This window comes from Carcharodon carcharias, chromosome 12 (genome assembly GCF_017639515.1).
Source record: "Carcharodon carcharias isolate sCarCar2 chromosome 12, sCarCar2.pri, whole genome shotgun sequence".
Taxonomy (NCBI): Eukaryota; Metazoa; Chordata; class Chondrichthyes; order Lamniformes; family Lamnidae; genus Carcharodon; species Carcharodon carcharias.
The window spans coordinates 30,691,281-30,713,968 of NC_054478.1; the positions used below are offsets into that span (position 1 = coordinate 30,691,281).

Genomic DNA, 22,688 nt, shown 5'->3' on the forward strand with positions numbered 1-22,688 from the left:
GCCAGGCAGATCAAATCCACGAGGGAAACTTAATCATGAGGTCACAACCGTTTTGCAATTTATATTTTATTTCGAGATGTGTGCCTTGAATTCAGAAGTAATAAAACAACTGCAACTCCAGAGGTTTTTTTTTAGAAAACTAAATTGGACATTTAGTAACAAAAGAAAAGATTTCAAGCTCATACATAAGTTTACAAATTACTATTATAATAACTCCTAAAACCCCGAATTAATCTGGCTCCCAGTTACACCTCCGTTAAGGCAACAGTAAAAACAAATAGATTTAAACAGACCCAGGGAAAGCAACATAATACCCTGGATAGTCGCATTAAAATAGAGTTTTCTTGGCTTCGGTTCCTTTAGACAGCAACTTGATGCACAGAAGTTGGAAGCTTTTCACACTTGTGTTAGGTCTTAGAAAGCCTTCTCCTCTTACACAGCCTCATCTCCTTTTATACATGTTTCTCCCTTTTTAATACAAATTCCATTGTTCCTATATGTCTTTGCAACTTTTCTCATAACATAAAACTTTCATAGCACTAATTTTATCAGTAACCTTTGGGAAAAATAAACACGATTTAGATTCTTCTGGCTAGGTGTAACATCTTACCATCTCTTTGAAATTCAACTACTCTAATTTATCTAAAAATGCAAATTTTCCGTACACATCACATTTGAAAATTTCAGCCAAGTTTATGTATTTAGCATTTCCAACCTAGCTTCTTGTTGATAACTCAACTCAAAACCTTCAGACCAGTTGTCTCCAATTCAATTAAATCCCCCCCTGCCCCAACAGAGAAACTAATCCAAACCTCACTATTAACCCACTTTTACAATAAATCACAATATTATGAAAATTATTATGGTTTCATGACACCCTCTCCTCCTCAATGACCCTCCTTAAAACTTAACTTTTTGACCAGCCCTTTGACTCAAAATGGCTTGGTGTCGAGTTTTGTTTATTTGCTCCTGTGACTTGGAATTTCTTACCACATTAAAAGCATTAGATAAATGCAAATCGCTGCACAAAATTGTGTAATATTTACTTGGGAAAATCTACAGAAGAAATCACAAACTAATTTAAAAAAAAATGTGCAGATTATTTGGCTAATGGTGTGCTAGATGTGACATTGCAAGTGGCATTGTAGGAGGACTGCTAAGTTGCTAATTTATGGTGAGCGCTTCAGCCAGTTGGAAATTTGAGGGAATGGGACTGACTTTTGTTTTGGTAGTTTTGTTTGACCCCAGCAAAGAGGTTTCACACCCAATTATGGTTGTTTACTTCACCCTTTTATAGCTCATTTGCACAACTTACTCTCCTCATTGAATTCAGGCAGGGCCTTAGCCACACTTTCATCACCTTTTAAAGAGCGAATGAACTTGCATTTATATTGTGTCTAATCACATTTTCAGGGCATCCTAAGTACTTTGAACCACTCAATTACTTTTTGAAGTGAGGACACTTTTTCTTAGGCAAGTGTGGCAGCTACTTTAAACAGCAAAATCCTGCTAAAAAGGTAAGAGTGGGAATGAGAAATGTCAGCCTTTTGGGGTACTAGATGAAGGACACGGAAAATTTCCTGCTCAGATAGTGCCATGGGATCTTTTACGTCCACCTGAATAGGAAGCCAGAGCCTTGTTTTAAAACCTCATCTGAAAGATGGTGTCTGACAATGCAGTGCCTATTTAGTAATGCACTGAAGTGGCAGATCAGTAATGAGGGTATAACCTCTGAACAGACCTCACATTCTGGAATTCATTGTCTAAATCAGCCTGTTTGTCTCATCCCTTAAGATCACTGGCCAAGCTTGTGTTGGTTAATATCCTCCTTTCAGATGAAATGTTAAACCGGGTGTAAAAGATCATATGACACTATTTCACAGAGTAGGGGAGTTCTCCTTGGTCTTCTGACCAACATTGAGGGAAAAATCAACATCACTAAACAAAACCACCTAGTCATTATCAGTGATGTTTGTGGGAGCTTGCTGTGAACAAATTGGCTGCTGTGTTTTCTACATTACATGATTGCAATTCAAAAGTGTTTCAGTGGCTATAAAGCTCACCCTGGGACATTTCTCTACATTGAAAGTACTAAGTAAGTGGAAGTATGGTATCATTTTGAAAGTGCTGTGGCTATGATGGTGTAAACAGCTGTTTACAAAATTACACCGTGTAGATGATCAGCTTTTGTTGTGCTCACTTGGCAAACTTCCATCAGTGGCCGTGTATAGTGCAGCATACAAAGCATTTTCCATATTCAGTCATTAGACCTGACTTCTGATTTGATAAACTGTCAGTTTAGAGGGTGTGGCCGACAGTGCATGACACGAAATTGAGTGGGAACATGAGTTGAGGAGGATGCAAGGAGGATTTGGACAGGCTAAGTGAATGGGCTAGAACATGGCAGATAGAATATAATGTGAATAAATATGAAGTTATTCACTTTGGCAGAAAAGACAAAGGCAGAATATTTATTTAATGATGAAAGGTTGGGAAATGTGGGTGTCCAAAGGGACCTGGGTGTCCTTGTTTATGAGTCACTAAAAGCTAGCATCCAGGTGCAGCAAGCAATTGTGAAGGTAAATGGTATGTTGGCCTTCATCACAGGGGATTCGAGTGCAGGAATAAGGATGTCTTGCGGCACAGTTTTTTGGTCCCCTTATCAAAGGAAGAATATATTTGAAATAGAGGGAGTACAATGGAGGTTCACCAGATTAATCCCTGGGATAGCTGGATTGTCATATAAGGAGAGATTGAGGAGACTGGGTCTGCATTCCCTAGAGTTTTGAAGAATGAGGGTTGACCACATTGAAACTTACTAAATTCTTACAGGACGTGACAGGGTGGATGTAGATAGGATGTTTGCCCTGGCTGATGAGTCTAAAACCACGGGATATTATCTCAGGATAAGGGGATAGGCCACTTAAGACTGAGATGAGGAGACTTTTTTCACTCAAGTGGTGAATCTTTGGAATTCTCTAGCCCAGAGGGCTGTGGAAGCCCAATCATTGAGCACGTTCAAGACAGAAATCAGTATGGATATATAGATTGGCACTTTTGTGCTCTTTGAGGTAGATGATCAGCCATGATCTGGTTGAATGGCGGAGCAGGCTCAATAGGGCCAAATGGCCTACTCCTGTTCCTCTGTTCTTATATACCAGTAAAGGAGTATCTTGTGGCTATTTAGTCTAAAGATTGGGAAAGTTCAAGTTTTGCTGCAGTAAATAAATATTCGTTGCCTGTGCCCCGAAATTCACTGTAGCGCCAGTTAAACAGTGCATTTTCAATGTTCTAGCATCCATAGCTGACAAGCTGTTTTTACACTAAAGCAAATTTACATTGCAAGTTCTAAGAAAAAATGTTTTAATACTGCAATAAAATTAGTCTTTCTAATAAATTCACTAGCTAAATTTGCTCCTGTGCATTCCTGGCATGCAGTGGTTAGCTCTGAAGGGAGAATTGCTTACAAATAAAACTGCTTTAACAGCGGTGTTTGTGGTAAGTTGGTACGATATGATTTGCATGTCTTACAAGGTATGTTCTGAGGCCAAATTGTAGTGGAAATGTTTGTCAACTTTTTTGGTTGTTTGCTTTTCTTAAGGACCATGGCCTGTTGCCTAGTGTTTTTTTTTTGTTAATTGGAGCCCCTCAGCTGCATTGAGATCACTTATGCACCCAAATATGATGCCACCAAGTATTTATGTTTATAACCCCTGAGTGATATTGGACTTGTGCTATAAAATATTTAGAATATCTAGGATATGCATTAGATGGAGGGTCAGCCATAGCTTACTGGGTGCCACTCTCACTTCTGATGCAGATGATTGTGAGTGCGAGTCCCAGTATGGAGACTTGATGACAAAATTTAGGCTGATACTTCAGTACAGTCGTGTCAAAAGTGCCATCTTTTGGATGAGAGTAGGTTAACATAAAAGATTCCATGGCACTGCTTTGAAGTAGAGCAGGCAAGTTCTTCCTGGTATCTTGGCCAACATTTATCACCCATCATCATCATTTAAAAAAAAATGCAGATTACCTGATCATTATCATGTTGCTGTTTGTGGAGCTTGCTGTGTGCAAATTGGCTACCATGTTTCCTATATTACTGCAATGACTGCACTTCAAAAACACTTAAATTGACTTAAGTGCTTTAGGATATCTTGAGATCATGAAAGGCACTATATAAATGCAAGTCTTTTCTTGAAAATTTCACCAACTTTGTTTCCAAATTTTACCGCTCTCTCACCTCCACGTAGTCCATCTCTGAGTCTTCCCTTCCTCAACCTCTTTCTCCACTTTTTGGGGATCAGCTGTAAACTAATATCTACAATAATCACTGACTCCTACAGCTACTACACTTCATCCCACCCTATCTCCCGTAAGGATTCTATTCCATTCCCCCAGTTTGGCCATCTCCATTGCTTCTGTTCTGATGAGGCTACCTTCAATACCAGTGCTTCTGATATGTCTTCCTTTTTCCTCAACTGGGCTTTCCCTCCTTTTGTGGTTGGCAGGGACCTCGACAGTATCCAGCTCATTTTCCTACACTCTTACTCTCACTCTCCCAGACCATTTTAGAGTTTCCCTTTTCCTTGCCTTCTTGTACAGTACCCCCACTGCGGCTTCCTATTACACCCTTCAGCCACTCCAACCCCTTTTCCAAGGTCCCTTTCCATGCTAGCTCGCAGGAGATGCAACACCTGCCCTTTTACCATCTTTGTATCTACCATCCAGGGCTCCAAACATTGCTCCCAGGTGAAACAGTAAATTATTTCAGTTTAGTGTATACATTATATACTGCTACAATTTGGTGCCCTATACTTTGGGACACTAATGCAGATTGGGTGATAACTTTGCAAGACACCTCTGCTCGCTCTGCAAGCATGACTCAGCTTCCGGTTGCCTATCATTTTAACTCTTTGCCCTGCTCCCACACTGGCTTCCTACAATCTTACAGTGAAGCTCAACATAAGCTACCGGCAGGACAGACCCCGCAGAGTTGGCGGTATGGTGGTATACAGTTGGGAGGCAGTTGCCCCTGGGAGTCCTCAACATCGACTCAGGAGCCATGAAGTCTCATGCCATCAGGTCAAATGTGGGCACGAAAACCTCCTGCTAATTACCACACACTGCTCACCCTCAGCTGATGAATCAGTGCTCCTCCACGTTGAACATCACTTGGAGGAAGCACTGACGATGGCAAGGGTACAGAATGTACTCTGGTTGGGGGACTTCAATGTCCATCACCAAGAATGGCTCAGTTGTACCACTACTGACTGAGCTGGCTGAGTCCTAAAGGGCGTAGCTGCTAGACTGGGTCTGTGGCAGGTCGTGAGGAACCAAGAAGAGGGAAAAACAGACTTGACCTCATCCTCACCAACCTGCCGGCTGCAGATACATCTGTCCATGACAGTATCAGTAGGAGTGACCACCGCACAGTCATAATGGAGACGAAATCCTGCCTTCACATTGAGGATACCCTCCACCGTGTTGTGTGGCACTACCACTGTGCTAAATGGGATTTTGAACAGATCTAGCAACTCCAGACTGGGCATCTATGAGGCGCTGTGGGCCATCAGCAGCAGAAGAATTGTACTTGAGCACAATCTGTAACCTCATGGCCCAGCATATCCCCCAATCCAGCATTGCCATCAAGCCAGGGGATCAACCCTGGTTCAATGAACCAGGAGCAGCACCAGGCATACCTAAAATTGAGGTGTCAACCTGGGGAAGCTATAACACAGGACTACTTGCGTGCCAGACAGCATAAGCAGCAAGTGATAGACAAAGCTAAGCAATCCCACAACCTACAGATCAGAACTAAACTCTGCAGTCCTGCTACATCCAGTCATGACTGGTGGTGGACAATTAAACAACTCACTGGAGGAAGAGGCTCCACAAATATCCCCATCCTCAATGATAGAGCCCAGCAGAGCAGTGCAAAAGATACGGCTGAAGCATTCGCAACAATCTTCAGCCAGAAGTGCCAAGCAGATGATCCATCTCTGCTCCTCCGGAGATCCCCAGCATCACAGTTGCCAGTCTTCAGCCAATTTGATTCACTCCACGTGATATCAAGAAATGGCTGAAGGCACTGGGTACTGCAAAGGCTATGGGCCCTGACAATATTCCGGCAATAGTACTGAAGACTTGTGCTGCAAACTTGCTGTGCCCCTAGCCAAGCTGTTTCAATACAGCTATAACACTGGCATCTACCTGGCTATGTGGAAAATTGCCTAGGTATGTCCTGTACCCAAAAAGCAGGACAGATCCAACCTGGCCAATTACCACTCCATTAGTCTACACTTGATCATCAGTGAAGTGATGGAAGGGGTCATCAACAGTGCTATCATGTGGCACTTGCTTAGCAATAACCTGCTCACTAATTCCCAGCTTGGGTTCCATTAGGACCACTCAACTCCTGACCTCATTTCAGCCTTGGTTCCAACATGGACAAAAGAGGTGAACTCCCAAGGTGAGGTGAGAGTGACTGCCCTTGACATCAAGCCAACATTTGACTGAGTTTGGTGTCAAGGAGCCCTAGCAAAACTGGAGTCAGTGGGAATCCGGGGGGAAAACTCTCCGCCGGTTGGAGTCATACCTAGCAAAAAGGAAGATGGTTGTGGTTGTTTGAGATCAGTCATCTCAGCTCCAGGACATCACTGCAGGAGTTCCTCAGGTTAGTGTCCTCAGCTCAACCATCTTCAGCTGCTTCATCAATGACCTTCCTTGCATCGTGAGGTCAGAAGTGGGGATGTTCGCTGATGATTGCACAATGTTCAGCACTATTCACAACACCATGGGTGGAAAACATTGGTTAAGGAAGAAGGAAAACATGTCAGAGGAACTGTTTTTGAAAATGGCATCATCAGAACAGATGCGACAGAGGCGAAGGCACTGAGAGAATGGGATGGAGTCCTTACAGGAAGCAGGGTGTGAGGAGCTGTAGTTGAGGTAGCTGTGGGAGTCGGCTTGTAATGGATATTGGTGGACAGTCCTCACCAGGAATTGAGACAGAGAGGTCAAGGAAGGGAAGGGAAGTGTCAGGGATGGACCATGTGAATACACCTCCATCCCCCACCGGGATGGTCTGATGGCTCTCTGCTTCTTCCTTGAACAGAGGCCTGAACAATCCCCATCCACCACTACTCTCCTCCGTCTGGCTGAATGGGTGCTCACACTGAACAATTTCTCCTTAAACTCCTCTCACTTCCTCCAAATAAAAGGTGTGGCTATGGGTACCTGCATGGGTCCCAGCTATGCCTGTCTCTTTATGGGGTATGTGGAACATTCCTTGTTCCAGTCCTACTCTGGCCCTCTCCCACAACTTTCTCCGGTACATCAATGATTACTTCGGTGTGCTTCATGCTCTCGTCTGGACCTGGAAAAATTTATTAATTTTGTTTCCAATTTCCACTCATCCATCATTTTCACATGGTCCATCTCTGACACTTCCCTTCCCTTCCTTGACCTCTCTGTCTCAATTTCTGGTGATAGACTGTCCACCAATATCCATTACAAACCTACCGACTCCCACAGCTACCTCAACTACAGCTCCTCACACCCTGCTTCGTGTAAGGACTCCATCCCATTCTCTCAGTTCCTTCACCTCCGACACATCTGTTCTGATGATGCCACTTTCAAAAACAGTTCCTCTGACATGTCTTCCTTCTTCCTTAACTGAGGTTTTCCACCCATGGTGGTTGACAGGGCCCTCAACCGTGTCCGGCCCATCTCCCGCGCATCTGCCCTCATACCTTCTTCTCCCTCCCAGAAACATGATAGGGTCCCCCTTGTCCTCACTTATCACCCCACCAGCCTCCACATTCAAAGGATCATCCTCCGCCATTTCCATCAACTCCAGTATGATGCCACCACCAAACACATCTTCCCTTCACATCCCCGGCAGCACTCTGCAGGTATCGTTCCCTCCGGGACACCCTGGTCTACTCCTCCATCACCCCCTACACCTCAACCCCCTCCCACGGCACCTTCCCATGCAAACGCAGAAGGTGCAACACCTGCTCCTTTACTTCCCCTCTCCTCACCGTCCAAGGGCCCAAACACTCCTTTCAAGTGAAGCAGCATTTCACTTGCACTTCCCTCAACTTAATCTACTACATTCATTGCTCCCAATGCGGTTTCCTCTACATTGGAGAGACCAAACGCAGACTGGGTGACCACTTTGCAGAGCACCTTCGGTCTGAGTGCCAGCATTACCCAAACCTCCCTGTTGCTTGCCATTTTAACACTCCACCCTGCTCTCTTGCCCACGTGTCTGTCCTTGGCTTGCTATATTGTTCCAGTGAAGCTCACCGCAAACTGGAGGAACAGCACCTCATCTTCCGACTAGGCACCTTACAGCCTTCCGGACTGAATATTGAGTTCAACAATTTTAGATCATGAACTCTCTCCTCCATCCCCACCCCCTTTCCGATTTCTCCCCTCCTTTTTGTTTTTTCCAATAATTTATATTAATTTTTCTTTTCCCACCTATTTCCATTATTTTTAAATGTATTTCCATCCATTGTTTTATCTCTACCTTTTAGCCTTTTTAGATTCCTTCACCCCACCCCCACTAGGGCTATCTGTACCTTCCTCGTCCTGCTTTCTACCCTTAATTAGCACATTCCTTTAGATAATATCACCACCTTCAACACCTCTTTTTTGTCCTTTTGTCTGTGTCATCTTTTGGTTATCTCCACCTATCTCTGACCCTCTATCCAGCTCTTCTTGTCCCACCACCACCCCCCCCCCCCTTAAACCAGCTTATATTTCACCTCTTTTTCTATTTTTCCTTAGTTCTGTTGAAGAGTCATACAGACTCGAAACGTTAACTGTGCTCCTCTCCGCAGATGCTGCCAGACCTGCTGAGTTTTTCCAGGTGTTTTTGTTTTTGTTGTGTAATGGAATACTCCCTACTTGCCTGGAAGAGTGCAGCTCCCATAATACTGAAAAAACTGGACACCGTCCAGGACAAAGCAGCCTGCCTGATTGGCACCAGATCCACAACCATTCACTCCCTCCACCACTGACGCGCAGTAGCAGCAGTGTGTACCTTCTACATGATGCAATGCGGCAGATTTAAGGATTTGCTCCTTAGCATCTTTCAAACCTATGACCACTACCACCTAGAAGAACAAGGGCAGTGGACACATAGGAACACCACCAACTGGAGGTTCCCCTCCAAGTAACTCACCATCCTGACTTGGAAATATATCACCGTTCCTTCACTGTCACTGGGTCTAAATCCTGGAACTCCCTAATAGCACTGTGGGTGTACCTACTCCACATGGATTGCAGCGGTTCAAGAAGGCAGCTCACCACCACCTTCTCAAGGGCAGCTAGGGATGGGCAATAAATGCTGGTCCAGCCAGCGAAGCCCACATCACCTGAATGAAGGAAAAAAAAAATGGCACTTTGCAAATTTCAGACTCAACACAAGAGTTCAGCAGTTTTGGATAATAACCATCACTCCCGTTTTTTTTCTCACTGCAGCTGTTGGTGATGAATGATTTTTGCAGTTACATTTCCTCTAGTCACATCTTTTGTTCTTTTGACTTGTCTCATTAACATCTCCTTTTGCCTTGCACAGTTATACCTTGTCATTTAATTTCTTCTACCTTTCACCTTATCACAGACCTTTCCTTTTTTCCTCGTACCTCTGCAGTTGCTTAAAACCTGTTACATCTCTTACACTATCTATTTCTGACCTAGGTATATCTAACATTTTCTGCTTTTATTTTGTCTCTGTCAAGACTTATTTCAAGTTCCTTAGACTGCTATAAATAGTTTAATTTAAAATTTTGCTTTTGTGTTGAAGGAGAAATCCACAGATCCCAAAGAGTGAACCAGTTAAACTAATTCCTAAGACTGGAAGTGGCCCTGAAATTTGCCCTCGCTTTCTCTCGCTTTCTCGCATGGAATATTCTTAATGCAGCAGATTTAGAGGGCCAATCAATAGTCTGGAATGTTGCATACCATGACAACAGATCTCCTAGTAGGACCAGCTACAAGCATATAGAGTCAGGGATGGAATATTTGTATCTCATCTGGCTGAGTACAGCCACTCAAATTCTGACACCATCTAGGACGAGTGGTTTGCTTGATCTGTCACTTGATTCGTTATTCCCCCTCTACCAATGAAGCACTATAGTTCAGGGTATATCAACGCAGGAAGTATTATAGTAATCCATTATGGCTACTTAGACATCAACTCACTCATACAACCGATCCCACTATGCGAATGGAGGACAGTAATGTAGTTAATTCTTATCACTTCAAAGTCGCACATCAGTCTGAAATAGATATATGCTGCTGTTTCTTCATTATTAAATATTCTGGAATTTGCTGCCCAACAGCAACTGGTATTTATCATACTACCTTTAATGTAGTAATAGGTCCAAAAGTGCTTCACAGGGACATTATCAAACAAAACGTGATGCTGAGCCATGTAAGGAGATATTAGGGCTGAAGACCAAACACTTGGTAAGAAGTGGGATTTAGGAAGCATCTTAAGGGAGGAAAGAAAGGTAGGGAAACAAAGGTTTCCTGTGGGTGGAGCAATTAAAATCAGGGATGCACAAGTGGCCAGAATTGGAGGAGTGCAGGTGTGTTGGAGGGCTGGAGGAGGTTGCATCATTGTGTAAGCAGCATCACCAGAACTGCAGTGGTTCATTGTGAGAACCCGCCACCAGCTTCTCAAGTTAACTCTGGATGGGCAATAAGTGTGGCTTTGCCAGAATTGCCCATATCCTAGAAATGCAAAGCCCCAAAGATTTAGTAATTTATCTCACTTGCATTTGCTTGCACTGCAGTGATTACACTTCAGAAGTAATTCATTGGATATGAAGCACTTTAATACACCTGAGGATATGAAAGGCAATCTATAAATAGAATGTCATTACTTTTTAACAGACTGCCAACAGGCATAGGGAAATTCCAGTCTCCTTGGATTGGCTCACACTAATGCTGAAACATTTGGTCTGAAGCTATTAAAATGTCAGAAGTAGCTTTTCTGTGATGAGGTTATGGAACTAAAATACATGTTTATGCAAAGACTTCAAATTCTCCTTCACAATCTTTTCTCCCCTATGGCATTTCAGTTTTTACGTAGTTTTTAACTAGTGTATTTTTTAAAACCGGCGTTATGCCTAATTCCTAAATTGAGATTAAAACATGTCTTGCATTTCAATAACCCATCCCCGTCCACCTGAGTTTACTGGGACCTATCATGGTTTTGGAACTATATTGGAGATTATTCTGAGATTGTGAACTAATTTATAATTTTTCTCAGCCAACTAAGTGTCAGGAAATTTATTTCCATTTCCAATTTTGTATGGAGTTTGTTCTCACTGAGAACCTTTTAGATGGATTAGTATTTTAACTTGCCTCTTAGAAACTCCATAAATCAGTGTGTGCATGTCTAAATTTCACTGCTGTTTGTAGGATCTTGCTGTACATTAATTAGTTGATGTGTTCTTACACCAAAACAGTGACTGCACTCTGAAGGTACTTGCCAGTACAGGCACTTATCAGTGATGGGCTGAATGGCTGTAACTTTTTACGGTTCTGAGCATTAAACACAATGCACTCTGCTCTAAAAGCACAATATTGTCAGCTTTCAAATTTTTCCCGGTGGAGAGATGAAGGGGGAGGATACACAAGGCCACAGCAAAAGAGGAGGCTTTAATAGTGTTCTAGGGGATTCTAGAAAAGTTTGGGAGGGTATGTGTGTGAGGCTATGAGAGGACTAAAACGGAGAATTTTGAATTTGCGGTGTTCTGAAACTGGAAGCCAATGTAGTTTAGCAAAGACAGAAATATTGGGCGAGCAGAAGTTGGAATGGGATGCAGTATGAGCTGAATTTTGATGAGATAAAGTTCAGAGGAAGGGAGGTTGCCCATGGGAGCATCTGAAAAGTCATGCTGGAGATGACAAATTTGCATTTGAAACAAACTTTTGTCACATCTTCAAGATGTCACTTCAGACCCATTTACTATTTTCATTAGTGTACACTAGTCACTTTAAAAGGTGCCTGTGATATAACAGCTTAATTTTAAAAAACCTCCTTCGAAGACCCACGAATGGGCATAATAGCAGAAACGTGCACCAGTAATTAATTTTGATCTGGGAGTGTGTTCAGTTTTTTTAGGAGTAGGGGAGAGAGGGGGAAGTGGAGTGGGCTTCTAGTGCAATGCTTTTTAAATGAGCATTAAGATAACCTGTGTTTAAAATTCCACAATCTTTTGTGCTGGTTTGGTTGATTGTTGCCGTGTTGTACTGGAAGTACCAACTTTTACCCTGAGATGCTTTTACGTTATAAAAGTTAAAGCAAGCGGCAAGCGTGCGGTTCATATGCTGCCAGCTGTCTTTAAAATCTAAATATCCTGCTGACAATGGAGGCTGGTTTCCCTTATGAGTTTGACTATTTTTGCCTGCTAAAATATTAGATGCAAACGTATGTGGGGAAGACTGGTAGTGGAATGCTACTCTGAAATGTATTAAATGCAGCTCTTGGCCATTTGAGTACAATTAATTTGTTCAATTGTCTTTGGCTTTTGATAAAACAGAATTGATTGTGTAAATGGTTAACGGAAATGGTTCGGCAAAAATGTAATACTCCTTTTAGGATTTAAGCTCTATGTTGAGACCTACAAAATTAAACTTTTGCTGGAGAATAGGTGTTTGAGGGGGAACAGGATCTTGAAGGAGTTTTCTCCTCAGCTGATAGATATGCAAAGTAGATCCATTAAACTAGCTAAGATTATGTAAACTCCCGGACAGGGGTAAAAAAGGAAATACTTTTCTGGAAGCTGGATTGAAGATTATGTGGATAAATCCAGGTTCTGGTGGTCAAGCACTGTTCTAATTTTTATGCTGCTGAGGCTGTGGCAATATCATTCAAGGAATATAGATGATCAGGATTGAATAAGGTAATAGATTAATATCTTGAGTTTTGCTCGATTACCTTCTAACAGTCATGGAATAAATTTCACACAGACCTGCGGTTTCCTCCAGTCAAACATTGGGAAGATCGAAGCTGCCATCTTTGGCCCCCTCTGCAAGCTTCATAACCTTGCCACTGATTTCATCCCCTCTCTGGCTAGTCTCTCTGGTTAAGCCAGATTGCTGGCAACCTTGTTGTCCTATTTGATACTGAACCAAGTTTCCAACTCTATATTGTTTTTGTCATGAAAGCCACAATGTAGCTCTTTTCTGCCCCTGGCTCAATCACAACTGCTGTCAAATCTCTCAGCCATGCTGTCATGGACTTGACTATTCTGAAGCTCATGTGGTCAGCCTTACATTCTCCACCCTCCAAGAAGTTCAGCTCATCCAGTCCTCTGTTACTTGTATCCTATCCAGCACTCCGTCAGATGCCTGTCCGCCTGTGCTTGCTGACCTACATTATCCCCTTGTTCTTCAACCTCATTTTAAATGTCTGCTCTTTGAGTTCAAATCCTCTCATGGCCTCATCCCTCCCCCTTGCAACTTACAACTCCTCACATATTGAATGTGCACTATGGCCTGGACAACATTATATGCAAAAGCCCTAGATAGTGTTCAGACTTGGCCTGGTAAGTGGCAAGTAACATTTGCCTCATTAGAGATTCTAATAATCATTCCTTGGCATTCAATGGCAAAGAACTCAAGGAATAGATGTTTAAAATGAGGTGTTGAGGAAGTTGGGTAATACCATCATTGAATTCCCCCAGTGTCAACATCTTGGGGGTTGCCATTGACCAGAAACTGAAAGGGACCAGTCATATAAATACTGTGGTTATAAGAACAGGTCAAAGGCTAGGAATCCTGTGGCAAGTAACTCACGATCTGACTTCCAAAAGTCTTTCTACCATCTGCAAAGCACAAGTCAGGAGTGTAATGAAATACTCCCCACTTTCCTGGATTAGTGCAGCTCCAGCAACACAAGAAGCCTGACACCATCCAGGACGAACAGTGATAGCAGTGTGTACCATCTACAAGATGCATTACAGAAACTCACTGAGGCTCCTTAGACAGCACCTTCCAAACCCACGACTGCTATCATCTAGAAAGACAAGGGCAGCAGACACATGGGAACTCCACCGCCTGGAAGTTCCCCTCCAAGCCACTCACCATGCTGACTTTGAAATATATTGCCCTTCCTTCATTATCGCTGGTTCAAAATCCTGGAACTCCCTAACAGCACTGTAGGTGTATCTACACCACAGGGACTGCAGCAGTTCAAGAAGGCAGCTCACCACTGCCTTTTTGAGGGCAATTAGGGATGGGCAATAAATTCTGGCCTAGCCAGCGACACCCAAATCCCATGAATAAATTAAAAAAAAAATGCTGGGAATAGTGAATCACAGAAAAGTTACAGTATAGAGAGGCCATTCAGCCCATCATGCCTGCAGCAGCTGAAAAAGAAAAAAACAAAAACAGTTGCCCATTTTAATCCCACCTTCCAGCACCTGGTCCCTAGCCTTACAGGATACAGCACTTTAGTTGTAGATCCAGGTGTCTTTTTAAATGAGTTGAGGGTTTTGCCTTCCACCACCGAACGAGACAGTGAATTCCAAACACCCACCACCCTCTGGATGAAGAAATTTTTTCTAATGTCCCCTCTAATCCTTCTACCAATCATCTTAAATCTGTGCTCCCTGGTAATTGACCCCTCTGCTAAGGGAAACAGGCATCCCTGTCTAGGCCCCTCTTGTGCACCTCGATCAGGTCACTCCTCAGCTGCTTCAGTTCCAAGGAAAACAACCCCAGCCTATCCAATCTTTCCTCATAGCTGCAATTTTCAAAACCTGGCAACATTCTTGTCAATCTCCTCTGTACCCTCTTCAGAGCAAGTATGCCCTTCCTGTAATGTGACTACCAGAATGTACACAAAATTCCAGCTATGGCCTAAGCAACGTTTTATACAGTTCCATCATTATTTTCCTGCTTTTGTGTTCTATACCTCATCCAATAAAGGAAAGCATTTCATATGCTTTCTTTACCGCCTGTCTTGCCCATGGTCCTTGAAGATGGCAAGCATACCAAGGTCCCTCACTTCCTCTACCTCTTCCAATATCCTCCCATTTATTACGCATTCCCTAGCTTTGTTTGCCCTCCCCAAATGCATTACCTCACGTTTCTCTGGTTTGAATTCCATCGATCACTTTTCTGCCCACTCAACTAAACCATAGATATCATCCTGAGGACAACAGCTATCCTTTTCACTATCAGCTACATGGCCAGTTTTTGTGTCATCTGCAAATTTCCCAATCATGTCACCCACATTTAAATCCAGATCATTAATAAATACAACAAACAGCAGAGGACCCAACACTGAGCACTGTGGAATGCTACTGGAAACCGTTTTCCATTTGCAAAATTATCAGTCAACCACTACCTTTTGTTTTCTGTCACTGAGCCAATTGCGAATTCAACTTGCTATATTCCCCTGTCTCCCATGGGCTTTTACTTTTCTAACCAGTCTGCCATGTGGGACCTTGTCAGATGCCTTACTGAAATCCATGTAGAAAACATCCACTGCACTACCCTCATCAATCCTCCTTGTTACTTCCTCAAAAAAATTTGATTAAATTAGTAAGACACAACCTTCCCCTAACAAAACCATGCTGTCTATCCATAAGACCGTAAGACATAGGAGCAGAAATTAAGCCATTCGGCCCATCGAGTCTGCTCCGCCATTCAGTCATGGCTGATAAGTTTCTCAACCCTATTCTCCCCCTTCTCCCTGTAACCTTTGATCCCCTTACCAGTCAAGAACCTATTTATCTCGGTCTTAAATACACTCAATGACCTGGCCTCCACAGCCTTCTGTGGCAATGAATTCCATAGATTCACCACTCTCTGGCTAAAGAAGTTTCTCCTCATCTCTGTTCTAAAAGGTCTTCCCTTTACTCTGAGGCTGTGCCCTCGGGTCCTAGTCTCGCCTCCTAATGGAAACATCTTCCCCACGTCTACTCTATCCATGCCTTTCAGTATTCTGTAAGTTTCAATCAGATCCCCCCTCATCCTTCTAAACTTCATCCTGATTAATTCATTAATTAATTCATCCCTGATTAATCTGTTCCTTTCTAAGTGACAATTTATCCTGTATTTCAGAATTGATTCTAATAATTTGCCCATCACAGAAGGGATGACCCTCAGAGCATCCGCTATTTCCTCCCTGGCTTCCTTTAGCATCCTGGAATACAATCCATCTGGCCCTGGTGACTTATCCACCTTCAAGGATCTTAGTCTCTCCAGTACTTTCTCTTTCACTATGCTTATTGTATCTAATATTTCATACTCCTCTTTAACTCAACTGTCCTGCTTCATCCTTCTTCTTGGTGAAGACAAAGTACTCACTGAGAACCCTGCCCACATCTTTGACATCAGAGCACAAGTTACTATGTATACCTCTGATCGGATCTATCCTTTCCTTAGTTATCCCCTTGCTCTAAAAGCTTTTTCTGACTATAATTTTTTTTTCTGCTTTATATTGCCTTGTATGCTTCTAGGTAACCAGGAGGCTTTAGATTTGGCAGTACTGCCCTTTTTCTTAGTGAGGACATGTCTACACTGTGTCCGTAGAATCTCGCTTTTGAATGCCTCCCACTGGTCTGTCACTTGATTTCCTTTCAAATAACTGTAATCAGTCCACTTTCTCCACATCAGCTCTCAGCTTCATAAAATTTGTCTTTCCTCGATTTAGAACTTTTACTCCTCTTCTATCCTTTTCCATAATTATGTTAAATCTAACTATTGTGGTCACTGTCTCCAAAATGGTCACCCACTGCTACTTCACTTGCTCAGCTTCATTTCCTAAGACTAAATCTAGAATTGTACTCCCTCTTGCTGGGCTTGTTAAGTGCTGGCTAAAAAAGATCTTTTGAATGCAGTTCAAGAATTTTGCACCCTCTATGGCTATTACACTGTATTGCAGTTGAAATTAGAGTAGTTTAAGTCCCCAACTATTATTGCCCTATTGCTTTTGCACTCAAATTTGCTTACATGCACATGCTCTTCTAGCTCTCTCTCTCTCACTATTTGGGGGTCTATAGTAGTAGTGTGGCGCAACCCATATGGCATCATTTATTGATTCATTTTGTATATCGTCCCTCCTCACAGCTGTAATTGATTCTTTAACCAATAATGCTACACCCCCACCTTTTTTTAGCTCCCTCCCTATTCTGCCTAAAAACCCTGTGTCCAGGGATGTTGAGCTGCCATTTTTGCTCCTCTTTAAGCCAAGCTTCCGTTAAAGCAATGATATCATGCTGCTATGTGTCTCTGTACCCTCAGCTTATCGGCTTTGCTATACTCCTCCTTGCATTTAAATAAATACCTTTTTAACATTGCCAAATTCCTGTGCTGTAAACCTTTTAACCCTTGCTCCTTCTGTCTTTGAGTCACCTGCTAATTTTCTGTCTCCCACTCCCTGCTCTGAATTTATCCTATCTGAATCTGATCTCTGGTTCTTATCCTCCTGCCAATCTAGCTTAAACTCTCCCCAACAGTACTAGCAAATCTCAGATCAGATTAGTTCAGACCTGTGTTTAGAATTTCAGTTTTTTTTTAACTTACAAAATAGTTTTTGCTCAGACTATGGCAATGACTCTTCTGGAAAAGTTATTTAACTATTGACAATGCTTATTTCCTTTCAGTTCTTCTGCATTGTCCTTACCACCCCAACCCCCAAGTGTTTTTTTTTGCCCAACTAATGTTTATTTGTACGAGTTTTTTGCCTAATACTATAGACCTCTGTCAAAAGTGAATCTGGCAATTAATTTTCACTTGGAATCTGTCTACTACAAAACTTGCATTTATAAAAGTTTGGCCCCACGTGGTGTTTTGTGTCCATTTCTGGGCACTACACTTCGGAAGAATTTGATGGCTTTAGAGATGGTACAGAAGAGATGGCCCTAGTGAGGGCCTACAGTATGTGGATAGATTGAAGAAGTTGGATTTGTTCTCAAAAGCGGAGGAGGTTTGATAAAGATGTTTGAAATCATGACAAGTTCAGAGTAAGGCGAAACTGTTGCCAATGGCTGAAGGGTTAGTAACCAGATTTAAGGTGATTGGCCAAAAAAACAGAGGTGACGTGAGGAAAATCTTTTTATGCAACGAGTGATTAGGATTTGAAACGTGTTGCCCAATAGGATGTTGGATATAGATTTTATGGTAGTCTTCAAAAGGGAATTGGATAAATACTTGTTTGGAGCAAAAAAAAATACAAGGCTGTGGGACAAACCAGATTGCTCTTCAAAAGAGCAGTGCAGACTTGGTGGGTTGAATGGCCCCCTCTTGTGCTGTACTAATCTATGATCTAGCATTCCTCTCGTGAAAGACATCCAACAATTCACAATGTAGAGGAAATAACCTGAGTTCCAAAAGTGAATCTAACTTGCTGTTTCTTCCAGTATATACTTTCCTCTCCACTTGAATATCAAAGTTTTTCTGGATGGGCGGCCCATGATGTTTTTATCAACAGAAATTATCTAGATTTAAGCACTGTCTACCTTTCTACCTTTACTCCCCATGGAGTTTTATGCACGTTGACACTATAGCACAATATTAAGTTAACTTTTGCAGTAAGAATGTTAATTATATTGTGATTAGCATAAGTATTTCAGTCAATTAATTAACTATTCTGAATAACTTACATTTCAAATAGTATATTTTGTACTATATGTTACTGCTGCATGTCATTATGTACTATACCCAGTTGGTGTTGACTAATTGTAAAACAAAAAACACAAATGTTGTATTATATAGTGTCAAGCCATAGTTCAAAGCTTGCTTGCTTGAATAGTGGAAGTGTTTATAGTGTCTGTTTGATAAATGATCAGAATGTACACAGCCCTAAAGCCAATCTTTAGATTAATTTCACTGGAATCCTAAGAGCTTGCTAAATCTTGAGTACTGTCACAGCTGAATCAAGTGGGAAATTCTGGATCAGTTCTTTGGTGCATGTCGGAAGAAGTTAAATTTGCAGCCCTTGCTTCAACTTTCTTCATAACTTTTATGTTGAAAAAAATCAAGTTTTTCTAAAATGTAACTCATCGGATTTTTTCCCCCCTACACTTATATAATCAAGTGACTGTGAAAAGCAGGGTAAGCTGATTCCTTCTGTTTCCTGAACTGCATCACTTGGATGATTAGTCCCAAGTTAATTGGACAAATAACATGCCAGCACATTTATATTCTCTAGCAACATAATATTTAACTACATTTAAAAAAAAATGTCCTGAGAGAGTGAGTTTAATTTTATGAAAGAAAATCTAATTTGTGCTGCTGCAATAACTTGAATATTCACAGATCCACCATGCTGCCACCCTTCCTGTTTGTTGTTCAAGAAGTAGCTGACCTTATGTAGTTGGAGTTCTATAGTTTAAAAACTAATCTAAATATTTGTTTCATTCACAGCAGAACTTGCCAATCAAGAACTACTAATCCATTTGACAATCCAGTCTAAAATGGCAGCTAACAAGAACAAGAATCAGAGCTCTTTGGCACTGCACAAAGTGATTATGGTGGGCAGTGGAGGTGTGGGCAAGTCAGCACTAACATTGCAGTTCATGTATGACGAGGTAAGAGATTATCTTATTTATGAGTTTATAAATATTTTAAAGGTCTATTGCGTTCTGTTGGGGATGAGGCAAAAGCAGAGGGCTTATAGTGGAACAATTCAGTGGTTATTGTAGATAGAAGTGTCAAGTATTGTGTAGACCCAATCATTACATATTAAACCCTTTATAAAGGGATAGTGTCCTTTTTTTTGGTTTCAATTTACAAGTTAGGAAACTCAAAGGAGGCAAGAAAATGAAATATTCTGTGTGTGTATGTATATCATTTCGCCCTTCAAACTATTGAGGATAATTTTACAATTTTAAGTTATAAAGGGAGCTAGTGGCATAATAGATTAAGTAATTCTTTATTCTTTTTTGAGTTCAAATCCTGCCTTATGCCTACAACATAGCTAAACACACTGGCATGTATGTGAAATGCTGCTGTAATTCAAAAGAAGTTGACTTGCTGTTGTACAGTGAATATAATTGAGACTGAAAATTATTTTCCTTCATACCTCACTGTACATCATGCTTTGAAGGTGAAGACTGCTCCCGTGAATTGTACCCTACCACAAACCTTGAGGAACACAGTCACAATGGGTCTAACCTGTTTGAAATACTGTTCGGATGTGTTGTTTCCTCTATACAAACTGATCATCGTTATTTCCTTCTTACACCTGTCCTTTTAAAATGTTCTCCTGCTGTCTCATTTGATCATACTTGTTTTTTACACAAGTACCTAAATGTCATCAACTTCTGTCTTAAATTTTGATTTTTTTTAATATATTCCTACTTGGAGTTAACACAGCCTGACCTTTTTCTTTATTTTTTCAAATTTGAATATAACATTGTAATAAACAGTGTTGTTCCTGCAGGAAAATCCATATTGGAAGGTTTGGTAACAGCTTTATACTGTCACTTAAGCATTCTGGTTGACTTCTGAGAGGAATCCTCATTTTTGTGAATTTTCTGCCTTTGGAGGGCACTAGTGTTGGCATATGGAACGGGTTCACAAGTGTCAGCATTAGGCACTCCCAAGTGATGTATAGCAGATAAATGTAGAGTAAAGCTGTCTTTGCCTTGCTTCAGCTTCAGAAGAGCACCCTCTGCTGTACTAGCGTAACAATTTTTATGTGCCTTTTCCTAAGTTATGGCCTGCCTAATCACTCATGTGAAATTAAGGAGACAATTTTGTATGCATCCACAAACATCTGGATTGAGACAGTCCTGTCTGATTCGTATGGGACCCTTTGGGGTTTGACAGCATATACTGACAATTCTTTACATAATTTATTTCATTTACAATTCTAGTGAATGATATTGGCATATCATGACAATCTGTACAACTTATAGGTTTTTTTGCAGTTGTTTCTCTGATATCAACAACTCTGCAGCAATCAATTTAGTGTTTTTTAAAGTCTAGAATTTCTCAAAAAATGATGACAAGGAAAGGTCATTCGCCCCATCTAAAGTCATCCTGCTGGTACCTTTTTAATACTTCCACTATAGCATTTACTTAAAATTTCTTTACTATCCTACCCTCTATTCTTTTTCTTCCCCATCCAGCAGATTATTTCAAGTGTTTGTCATTCTCAAAGCGTTACCTGATGTATTTAAATTTACTTGTGTATCTTAAGATAGGACCAAATGCCATGTTTAATTTAACCTCCAGTATCACACTGGTGTATTTACTTTGCACCCACTACAAAACCACTGTATACTTCCTTTGGTGCTAAGAACTGAACAGAATGCTCTAGATGACTCTGACCAAAGCAATATACATCTGAAGCATAACTTCTTCCCCTCTGTATCCCAATGCCTGAGATAAATGCTAATATTCCATTAACCTTGGCTAATATGGATTTTAATTTGTGTTATGGATAAGGAATTATCATCTTATCCAAAAAGAATAATACAGGTAAGAAATCAGCATTTTTTAAAGTCACCCAAAAGAATAATGTCCAACTCTTGCTAGCCTTTTGACATCTACCTTGCATAAACTCCGAATTCCTGATGCTGCCTGTATCCCAAGTCTCTGTTTACCCATCATTCCTATGATCACTGACCTATATTGGCTCCTGTCCCAAAGCAAATTAAATTTTAAAAACCACCTCGTTAAATCCTTCAGAATCTGTGCTCTTTTCCTTTGCATTCCTTAAATTTAGATCCCTGTGAATTCATAGGAGTATAAGAAATTGGAGCAGGTATAAGCCTTTTGGCCCCTCGAGCCTGCTGCACCATTCTGTAAGAACATGGCTGATCTGATTGTGGCCTTAACCCCATTTGCCTGCCTGTCCCCCATGACCCTTGACTCCCTTGACCATCAAAATTCTATCTAATGACTCAGCCTCTCACTACTTTCTATGGAGGAGAATTCCAAACACTAACGACCCTCTTAAAGAAAAAATTCCTCTGGAACCCTGTCATAAACGGGAGAGCCCTTATTTATAAATGTGTCCCTTAGTTCTAGATCCGCCACTGGGGGGAACATCCTCTTGGCATCTATCCTGTTAAGCCCCCCTCAGAATCTTGTGTCGCAAGAAGAACACCAGCTTATTGTTCTAAACTTCAATGAATATAGGTCCAACCTGCTGAACTTTCCTTAAAAGACAACCCCTTCATCCCAGGAATCAGCCTAGTGAACCCCGCTGAACTGGTTCCAATGCAAATACATCCTTCTCAAGTAAAGAGGCCAAAATTGAATGCAGTACTCTAGGTCTTACCAATGCCCTGTACAGCTTTAGCAAGACTAACCTACTTTTATACTTCATCCTCCTTGCAATAAAGGCCACCATTCTTTTTGTTCCTAATTACTTGCTGTGTCTGAATGATGACTTTATGTGCTTCATGTATCAGGACACCCAGGATCCTTTGTACCGAGCATTCTGCATTCTCTCTTCATTTAAAAATCCGCTTTTCTTTTCTTCCTGCCAAAGTGAACAAACTTACATGTTCCCACACTATACTCTATTTGCCAAACTTTTGCCCACTCACTTGCTATTCCACCTTTTGTTGGTAGAGCCTTCCAGCTACCTCATTCTCTACTGCTTTATAACTCCATACCAAATCATATCTGCCTCTTAGCAGCTTCCTCACCATCTTTTAACCTTATGAAAAAACATCTTCAAAGCTATT

At 41.5% G+C, this 22,688-nt stretch overlaps 1 protein-coding gene across 3 annotated transcripts in view; it reads left to right on the forward strand.

The window, feature by feature from the left end:
* Window positions 1-22,688, forward strand: part of ralba (v-ral simian leukemia viral oncogene homolog Ba (ras related)) — a 58,599-nt gene that overhangs the window by 11,641 nt on the left and 24,270 nt on the right. For 2 of the 3 annotated variants that reach the window (XM_041200576.1, XM_041200577.1), the window contains exon 2: window positions 19,411-19,574. In XM_041200576.1, the coding sequence (XP_041056510.1) occupies window positions 19,461-19,574 (114 nt within the window). In that variant the 5' untranslated portion in view covers window positions 19,411-19,460. The remainder of the gene's footprint in view (window positions 1-19,410; window positions 19,575-22,688) is intronic. The other variant, XM_041200575.1, reaches the window with a different exon arrangement.